This window comes from Castanea sativa, chromosome 4 (assembly GCF_040712315.1).
Source record: "Castanea sativa cultivar Marrone di Chiusa Pesio chromosome 4, ASM4071231v1".
Taxonomy (NCBI): domain Eukaryota; kingdom Viridiplantae; phylum Streptophyta; class Magnoliopsida; order Fagales; family Fagaceae; genus Castanea; species Castanea sativa.
This window is the reverse complement of record NC_134016.1, coordinates 38,716,128-38,726,488: the sequence shown is the minus strand read 5'-3', so window position 1 is coordinate 38,726,488 and position 10,361 is coordinate 38,716,128. Positions and strand designations below refer to the sequence as shown.

General features: G+C 36.0%; 2 protein-coding genes and 1 non-coding gene across 3 annotated transcripts; 2 read left to right on the top strand and 1 right to left on the bottom strand.

The window, feature by feature from the left end:
- Positions 1–352: 352 nt before the first annotated feature.
- LOC142630917 (protein NRT1/ PTR FAMILY 4.6-like) lies at positions 353–4,124 on the top strand. Its single transcript, XM_075804979.1, has 5 exons — positions 353–499; positions 608–710; positions 1,161–1,378; positions 2,349–2,789; positions 2,881–4,124. Exons 1-5 carry the CDS (start codon positions 497–499, stop codon positions 3,868–3,870), a joined length of 1,755 nt encoding a protein of 584 aa, XP_075661094.1. The 5' UTR covers positions 353–496; the 3' UTR covers positions 3,871–4,124.
- A 2,739-nt stretch (positions 4,125–6,863) lies between these two features.
- On the top strand, positions 6,864–6,936 carry TRNAA-AGC (transfer RNA alanine (anticodon AGC)). Its single transcript has one exon. It is a non-coding gene; the product is annotated as a tRNA-Ala (tRNA).
- Positions 6,937–8,362: 1,426 nt separating this feature from the next.
- On the bottom strand, positions 8,363–9,524 carry LOC142630293 (uncharacterized). Its single transcript, XM_075804273.1, has 2 exons — positions 9,204–9,524; positions 8,363–8,905 (listed from the first exon to the last, which is right to left on the bottom strand). Exons 1-2 carry the CDS (start codon positions 9,351–9,353, stop codon positions 8,462–8,464), a joined length of 594 nt encoding a protein of 197 aa, XP_075660388.1. The 5' UTR covers positions 9,354–9,524; the 3' UTR covers positions 8,363–8,461.
- Positions 9,525–10,361: the final 837 nt, after the last annotated feature.

Sequence of the window (10,361 nt, the reverse complement as noted above, 5' to 3'; positions counted from 1 at the left end):
TAAATCTTCAGTCTGATTCAAAAGCAACAATAAGATATTAGAAGTCGATTAGTACAAATGAGAACATCAAAACTCATACTCATAGGACAACTTAATTGATAATTCCCTATTTTACTTTGGTTCATCTCAGATATAGCTTGTTATAACAAAGAGATCCTGGATAATAACCTCTCTCTCTCTTTCATTATGTGTCGGGTAGAAATTAAATGTCAACACTAAACAATCCACAGTTAAAAGGGGTTTGACAAATGAATTGTCACTTTCATGGCATCTAGATTCTAGACCTTTCTTCTTGGTTGGACCATCACTTTTTCAGTCTATAAATAAGAATCCATTTCTCACTCCCAATCTCACAAAAAAGTTCTCAAACAAGCTTTCTACCAACATTCAGGCCCCAACCAACCCCCCCACCTCCCTTCCTTTCTCCTGTCTGAAGGAAAGAAAAATAAATATTTGAAGTCTTCTATCACTAGGATCCTTAGTATTAAGAAAAGAAATGGTGGAGTTCCCATTCATAATTTCTTATTTTTCATTCTTATATTATATCTTAGTTTCCTTGCTTAATTTATTGGTTTGTTTTCTACTTTCATTTGGCCTTTCACTGTAGGATGAAGCTCACTTAAACACATGGCAAGGCTATGTGGATTGGAGGCAAAGGCCTGCTTTAAAAGGTCGTCATGGTGGCATGCTCGCTGCTTCCTTTGTCTTGGGTTAGTAAAGCTTAGATAGAACTAAGCGCATTTTTCATTTGAGCAAAGGTTATGGACACAAAAATTTCACAACTTTTTAATTACACAAGGTGGCAAGTTGTGGTTCATGAAACATTATTTTCACATAGGCTACAATAACACCACTTTTATTAAACACTAATCATAACATGTTAATTTGATGGTTGTAAAAAAGTTGTGAATTATTATTATTTTTTTTTTGTCACTGAACTTATTTTTTCATGTCTTTCAAATGCTTGCTACTATAATATTATAAATCGGTTTTTAGAAACGGGAGAAAACCTTAAGTTGTGAGAAATAAAACATCCTAAATATTATGTTAAGAAAAACAACTTTCTTTGCAGTAGCATATAAATGTAAATTGATTAATAAAGTAGAGGTCAAGGCAAATAACACTTATTGTGTGTAATTTTGTTGTAATGCAACCCTTAGTTGTGGAGATATTGGAGAACCTAGCATACCTTGCCAATGCAAGCAATCTTGTGCTCTACATGTCAAAATTCATGCATTTTTCTCCATCCAGTTCTGCCAACAACGTTACCAATTTCATGGGAACAGCCTTTCTCCTTGCTCTCCTTGGTGGCTATTTGGCAGATGCATTTGTCACTACTTATCGCATCTATTTGACTAGTGCTGCAATAGAATTTATGGTGAGTTTCCAACAAAACCTTCATAGCTTCTAACAGGTATGTAAAATAGCAAAATAATGATATATAGGAGTTCTGTTTTCAAGTTGTGTGGTGGTTGTCACTGATTAGCTCCATGAGTTAGGCAAGAGAACACCAAGTTGGCTCTGTCAGGTCCCTCTTGAGTCTTGACAACACTGTTAAGTAGGGCATGAAGCATAGGTGGTAGGACTCACATTTTTGAATATCTAAATGGTATTTTACAGCAGGATGAACCACACAATGACTCAACCATGCATGTGCCAATGGTATGGCAAAGATGATGATGGAAAATAAAAGGGAAAAATCTAGACCCACCTGTTAATGTCCCTACTATCTACGTCAAATAACATCAATAACTTAATTGAAATATGAATGTCAGTAATAGGGAAATATAACATAAAGACAGTCAACAATAACATTAGAGAGTTACATTTCCAAAAAAAAAAAAAAAGATGTTTTCCCATAGTGTCAAATCTCATTCAGTTGTGACCTGGCTTGACCCCATAGGTGTTCTGCCATTGCAGCCATTGGTTCTTTGAGAAGTTTCAATTGGTGGAAAGAAATCAATCTACCATTTAGGAAATACAGCCCACTACAAGAGGACAATAGACTGTTGTCATACCATTTGATCAGTTGAAAAAAGTCAAGCATAATTAATGAACTTAACCATCCAATTTGGCCGACAAAAAGAAAATCCAATTTGGCAATAGAGAAATTCAAGTACCAAATAGAAATCGGCTCCGTCTAACTTTAGGCAATTTGGTTCTTTGAAACAAATTTATATTAACTTATATTAAACCAAATTTGATGACTGTTGGTGTCACACCCTGGTTAGTCCACCCTATAGACTTTGAGAATTGGATGATAGAAAAACAATTATTTACTCCAAAAGATCCTGCAATAGTATTCCACATTTACATGTCTTATTAACAAACTCTGACCAATGAAACAGGGTCTGCTGATACTGACAATTCAAGCTCATGTTGCATCCTTGAAACCACCACCATGCATCTTAGTGAACGCTAATAGTCCATGCCAGGGAGTTCATGGTGCACAAGCAGTGATGTTATTTGCTGGCCTATATCTAGTGGCTCTAGGTGTTGGAGGAATAAAAGGTTCTCTTCCACCACATGGAGCTGAGCAGTTTGATGAGACCACCACACAAGGAAGGAAACAGAGGTCATCGTACTTTAACTACTACGTGTTCTGCCTCTCTTGTGGAGCTCTAATTGCAGTTACTTTTGTAGTGTGGATTGAGGACAATAAAGGCTGGCAGTGGGGTTTTGGGATTTCTACTGCAACAATACTGATGTCCATTCCAGTGTTCCTCCTAGGTTCTCCCACTTACAGGACTAAAATTCCTTCAGGAAGTCCCATCACAACAATGTTCAAGGTAGAGTTTAGAACAATTGAAGTATAATGCACTACAAATTTGTAGAGCTGGAGCTGACAAAAGATTAACTCTTTTCATTTTTGTCCAACAGGTTCTTGCTGCATCAATTTACGACACATGCAAATCTAAAAATTCTGGCAAAGCTGTCATGACCATAACCTCAGGCCCAACCTATATAACAGAAACTGGTGACAAAACAGAAACTGGTGACCAAGAAGACAGTCGTGGAAAAGAAAAGGTGCCGAGTCAAGAACCAACAGAAAGTCTCAACTTCCTTAACGAAGCAGCAATCAACCAGAATGCCCCCCCAATGCTAGAATGCACAGTCAAGCAAGTAGAAGACGTCAAGGTAGTATTAAGGATAATCCCAATCTTCATGTCTACCATAATGCTAAACTGCTGTCTTGCTCAGCTCTCTACCTTTTCAGTCCAACAAGCTGCTACAATGAATACAAAGCTTGGCTCCTTAAAGATCCCACCAGCTTCTCTCCCTGTCTTCCCTGTTCTCTTTATCATGATCCTTGCTCCGGCCTATAACCATGTAATCATTCCACTTGCCAGAAAAATAACCAAAACTGAAATGGGGATAACACATTTGCAAAGAATAGGGACAGGGCTATTCCTCTCCATCATAGCCATGGCAGTGGCAGCTTTGGTAGAAACAAAGCGAAAAAAGGTGGCAGCCAAACTGGGGCTACTAAATTCTGCAAAACCTCTACCTTTAACATTTTTTTGGGTGGCTTTGCAGTACTTGTTCCTTGGATCAGCTGACCTTTTCACTTTGGCTGGCATGATGGAGTTTTTCTTCACCGAGGCACCATCAAGGATGAGATCCTTAGCCACATCTCTCTCCTGGGCCTCACTGGCTATGGGATATTACCTCAGCTCAGTGCTTGTATCCATAATCAATCATGTCACCAGTGCCTATGGACACACACCATGGCTCCTTGGCAGCAACTTGAATCATTATCACCTTGAGAGGTTTTACTGGCTGATGTGTATACTAAGTGGATTAAATTTCCTGCAGTACCTCTTCTGGGCCAGTCGCTACAAGTATAGATCAATGGGATCTGATAACTGAAGCAAAATTTAATTGCACGAGTCATTAAAGGTCTAATTATCCAGTGAGCTTTATTTCTTGTGATCTGGTCTTCCTTCCCAGGTGCAGAGAGGGAACTTAGTTACTTCTAGTATTATGATTCTTGGGGTTTTATTCTTCATCCCCAATGGAATGTTGTACTAATATAAACTAATATTATTAGAGTTGCATATGTAATTCTATTTTGAACATTCATGTAGCTGTCTTAATGTTTTCCACTTTGGTTTGACTTGAAACTCATCTTCAACATGTTAATCTCAAAAACAACAGTTGTACAATCCTTTAATGAAGCTAATTTAAGAGGAATTTCAAATATAGAATGTTATTGTTGTATTAGTGAAAATGGTGAAATAGATGAAAACCATAGCTGCATTTTAAAGTCAAAAACCTAGTTCACGTCATCCACTTTTGCACTTCTAAAACCATCAGACTAACTTGGTTTTCCCTCTTTAACTAGACATTACTTCATAAGGTAAGAGGGTAGAATTTCGCCATAAAGACCAACAGGCAAGGAATCAGTCTTTCAATATCTAGTTCCAGTGTTCAACACACAAACACCAATAGGTGCATACCTCATTATCTGAAGCATAAGACCAGATAATAAGGTCCACATACAAATCCACCAGATAAGAAGAATCAATAGCTATGAGCTCAATTCTGTGTGGGCCTAGTATAAGCAGTTCTATTGCTACGAGTTAATGATGCTTAAACTCGTCGATAAGTTGAGGATTTGCTTCTTCTATACTCTCAATCAATTACAGGCTAACAAACAGATTCTAATTGGCACTACTATCCAGAGAGCTGAATAAATTTTTTTTTTTTTTTTTTTCCAGATCAACTACCATACTGCTTTGTTATTTGTGGATTTTCTAATGAAGTAATGGCCGGGAGAACTATCAATTTCCAGAATATAAAAATTCATGTTAGAGTTAATTATGTTGTGAACAATCAGTTTAAGCAAAGATTAGAAGACAAAAATCAACAAAAAAATTTTATGTGGTTTAATTGTGTGCTTACTTCCAAGAGAGCCAGCTACTAGTAACCCACTATACCAGAAATTAGGGTTATAATAACATTTATATATAGCATAACCTTATTAGAGCATTCATAGTGGGCCTTTCAAATGCCAAATGTAAGATACATTTGGCATTCAGGCCCACAATATGCCCAACAACGGTAGGGTCCAAATGCCAAAGGCCAAATTTTTTTGCCATAGTGCTACAGTACCATCTTATTTGTGAGATGGTACTGTAGCTGAATGGTATAAAAAATAATAATTTTTTAATTCTCTCTCTCTCTCCCCTTTTTAACCCGAAATTTCTCTCTCTTCTCTCATTATTTCTCTTTCTTTTCTCTCTCTTCCTTCTCTCTTTCTCATCTGCTATCTCTTCTCTTTAGACCCAAACACCATCCTCCTCACAAATCCAAATTCACACATCAATGATCAAACCTAAACAAAACCACATCAGAGACACCATCAGGCATCATCCTTCTCCTCTCTCGTGTTTTCTGTTCTGGGTTTGGGAGTTCCGGGTTTTGGTTTTTTTTTTTTCCTGTTGCGTCCGATGCTTATAGAAGAGGTGGGTATGGCTGAGATTGGTTCATTTTTTTTGGTGGGTTGCGATCCTCTCTCGTGTTTTGTGTTCTGGGTTTTCGAGTTCCGGGTTTTGGGTTATGTGATTTTTTTTTTCCTGTTGTGACTGATGCCTATAGAAGAGGTGGGTATGGCTGAGATTGGTTCATTTTTTATGGTGGGTTGCGATTCGGGTCGTGTTTTGGGTTTTTTGGTGGACGGCGTGATGGGTTTTCGACGTGGTTTGCCGGCGTAAATCTGGGATTTGCTCACCGTGGGTTTGCCGCCATGGGTTTGGGTTTTGCTTGCAATGGGTCTGCTTACCGTGGGTCTGTTTTTTTTTTTTTTTTGGTAGTGGGTCTGTGTGGGTCACGGTGGTTGTGGGTTGTGTCGTTTTTGGTGGTGCTGGGTGGCGGTGGGTTGCTGTGTTTTTTTTTTTTTTTTTTTTTTTGGTGTTGACGGTAGAATATGGGTTGCTGGTGGTTTTAGGTGTGTGTAGTGCAGGCGGTGGTGGTGTTGTGGGATATATTATTTTATTGTGTAGAAATATTATTTTAATAAAAAGGTAAAATAATAGAGATTTGGGATGTTGGGTGTATTGTAAAATGGTATTATATAATTGATAAAGTAGCTTTTTGAGATGGTAAAATAAGATAGGATTTAGAATCCACAAGTATTCAAAATATCTTGATTTTATCGTACCGTACAACTGGGCCACACATCCCCAACATATTATTAGATCCACAAAAACTCATGACCAAGAAACAGATATGAGCCGACTCCAACAAGTGAGATGCTATTCTAGATCTTGTAAAGATCAACAACTCACCCCAACAAAGCCAAATAGTTTATTTAGTACTTATTTTATTTTCCTTGAATAAGTTGAACACAAGTGAAGAATGAGTATTGTCTTCTCGTTCCTAAGTTATGTCAAAAAGTTATGACAAACTCAATGTAATATCTACTTTCATCATCCTCTTAACTTTTTCTAAGCAAAAAATCAGGAAAATAAGCAATTCGGCAAAATATAAGAGTGTACTAGCACTACCCCACAAGGTAAATAACAAGAAATGCCTTAAAAGAATACTTTGGTTACTTCAAGAGAATTGGGATGATTAAAAAAGACAATGTATTGGCGAGTGTCATTTATTTGAACTGCTTTTGTATTATTCTCAGCAACCAAGAATAGGCCACAGCACAGGCAAGAACCAAGTCTAGGCTTATATCAATGGTTGGATGTACATCAGGACATGTCAGTGCCATTGAAAATTGGAATTTTTGGTAGACTGACGAAGAGAATGCTAGTACTGGTGATATAAAGAAGAGGTTGACGTTGAAGTTTCTGTACCAGTGTTGGGTTTTCCTTAGTCTAGATTTTTATTTTGTCACGCCTATAGCAAATGGGGATGTAGCTCAGATGGTAGAGCGCTCGCTTAGCATGCGAGAGGTACGGGGATCGATACCCCGCATCTCCACTTTCCTTGCTTTCTTCTTCTTCCAGGTTTCTCTCATTTAAGGATTGCACTTCTCACCTTTTATTTTGGGTTACTAAAAATCTAAAATAGCTTTATCTTTTTGCATTGCGATATTCAATATTGAACCAAACCCAACCAATCCCATGCCCTCACTCATAATAACTTTCAATGCTACCAGAAGAAACATACCTTCTTCTTCTTTTTTTCCTCCTTTGATAATTAAAACATGACATAATTACTTAGGAAAATGCTAAAAATACAAATTATATTACAATATTTTTTACAAATTGTTGATATTATGAGTGGGTATTGGTAAGTGATATTTGTGGTGAGTTTAAATAAGAACTAGTTAGAATTGGTCATATCAATAATTTGTAAAAATTTTATAAAATAGTTTGTACCATAAACTAAAACCAACCAATTCCATGCCCTCACTCTTAATAACTTTGAATGCAACTAGAAGAAACATGACTTTTTTTCCCCCCCTCTTTTGATTATTAAAACATGACATAATCACTTAGGAAAATGACAGAGATACAAATTATTTTACAATATTTTTTACAAATCGTTGATATTGTGAATGATTATTGGTAAGTGAAAAAATAATATTTGTGGTGAATTAAGATGAGAACTAGTTAGAATTAGCCATATCAATTATTTTACAATATATTCTTTTTTCAAGTCGTTGATATTGTGAATGGTTATTGATCAATAAAAGTTATTGATCAGTGAAAAAATAATATTTGTGGTGGGTTAAGATGAGAACTAGTTAGAATTAGTCATATCAATTATTTTACAGTATATTCTTTTTTCAAGTCGTTGATATTGTGAATAGTTATTGATCAGTGAAAAATTGATATTTGTGGTGGGTTAAGATGAGGACTAGCTAGAATTAGTCATATCAATAATTTGTAAAATGTTGTAAATTGTTATAATAATTTGTGAAAGTAATATATTATTTATTAGAATACACGAACACGAAAGTAGTATATAATTTTTTTATAAAAAGGTTTATAATATATATTATATAACCAGAGTATTACTATAAAAGAGCCTAACTTTTATAGTAGTAGCCTAGGGTTATAGAGACCGAAACTCTAACACACACAACCAATGTAAAATAAATATCACTATAATTTTTTTTTAGGAAACAATAATACTTATTAAAACACACGAACACGAAAATAGGGATGCTTATTTCATATTGGTTGTGTGTTAGAGTTTCAGTCCTTATTAACCCCAAGCTCCTACTACAAAGATTAAACTCTTTTATAGTGGTACTCTAATTATATAATATATTATAAGCTTGTTCAAAAAAGTAATTACTTATATTTAGGCTAAATAAAACCCTCCTTACATTTATCTAATCTTTAATTCACTAATCTAGTGAATATCTGCATCCCTAAAGTTGGCAAATCTTAGAAGATATAAGGAAATCATAACTTACACATTTATTGCCAAATTATTTTCCCTCTTCTAAAAATTAAAATAAAAACAAGTAAACAAAAAGAAACCTCAAAAAAAATCAATCAGCTTCTTGTAAACCATCCAATACAACAGACCCAACAATCAAGCCTGTAGCCCCAACCCCAAGAGCTCCGGCCAACACAGCCTGCACCACCACCAGCCCCACCGAGTCATCCGGAATCAACACGATGACCGCCACCGCCGCCACTAATATTGGCAGCGCCGCCGAGGCTAGAGCCGAGGGAGAGAAGCTCGCAGCCTTTTCTAGCAAGCTTAGCAAGCCAAGCTCCTCAGCCTTGGAGAAAACACCCAACTTCTCTATGGATGAGAGAGTCAATCCCAATTCCTCAGCCTTGGAGAGCAAGCCAGATTTCTCAACATTGCTCAGTACTTTTCGCTTTTCTAGCTTCTTGAACACATCCACTTCCACTTCCTCTGACCCTTCGTAGAATATCCCTTGTCCAAACCACTCTTTCTTCCAATTATCATCGTACTTGTTCACCTGTCATATTATTTTTGGACTATCATTATCATTACAATCATGAGTTGAGATAACTCTGTGTTTGGATGCCAAGAATAGAAAAGAACCCAAGTGTTATATATGTTTGGTTGTCAAGAAACAGGTAGAAAATAATGGATACAACAAATCTTGGAGTTGAACAGGAAGGACCCAATTAATGTTTTCTTCTACTTTATGATGTTTTCTTAGCAAACCAAGCAAAGGGAATGTCGCATATGTCAATCTAAGAGCACAGAACTATAAAATTACGACATACATGAATCAATTATCAAAGTAGTACCTTCTTTTTGGGTGCCATAGCAACGACTGTGAGTGATTTTCTGGCTGGAACTACAGGAGCAGAGGGAGATTTAGAGGAGAGGAAGTGGTGTGAGTTGGATTGGTGTCCTCGAAGATAAACCGAAGCTGAAAATGGTGAAGTGACCGCCATTGGGATCAGAGTGATACAGAGTTTCAGTGAAGGTTCTCAGAGCTCTCAGCTGATGATCTCTCTGTGATTGAGAATTCTCTTGGTGAAGATAACTGCCACGTGGGATGGTGGACGGAGAGATGAAATGCTGCTTCTGTAATCTGTAGTCGTATGATATCCACCAATCAAAACTCTGATAGCTTTATCCTAGACTTATTAATTAGTGAAATTGTAGATAATGGTTACCTATTGTTAAAATTATAATTTAACTCTTAGGATTCAGCCTAATTAAATTTTAAGTCCGTGATTTTTGAAAGATTATACTTAAACATTTTATAGTATATACATTTTATCAAATCAATCAAATGATATCGTAGAGTCAATGGGTTGGTTTAGTAGTTCTTAAAATCATCCTTAGAGTTCTTCTCACAAGAAAAAAAAAATCATCCTTAGAGAATTCTTCCTTGTAATAAACAAGTGTGTAATTAGATAGTGGATTCTAAATACTCTCAATTTTTAAAATCAAATGATATCACACTGTTATCTATTGAACACGCTAACTACACACATTGAACACTCTAATTGGTGAATCAATTTAGTGAGATAACATCATCATTTTTTCTTTTTAATAAAACGATAGTTACAATAAGAGAGAAAGGTGTGGGGGGGGGGGGGTTGGGAATCCCTAATTCACATGATCAAAGAGAGTAGACAATACTCTAAACTACATTACTCTCTTGATCACATCATTCTTTATTTAATGTATTTTTCCTCATTTCATTCCAAGTGTTTGTTAAAATTTTGTGTCAAAAAACAAAGTATTATAAGGGTATAATTTAATCTAATTTTATTTTTATAAATAGAATTATGTTTGGATTGAGTTTAGGTCACAAGTTGTTCAAATACGATGATTTTGATATTTTCAAATATGAGGAGTTATTGATGTAACTCCTATCATAATTTTTTCTATTTTAAAAAACACAACTCCAACAAACCCACCACCACTGCCACCTAAAATTGCAAGCTAAA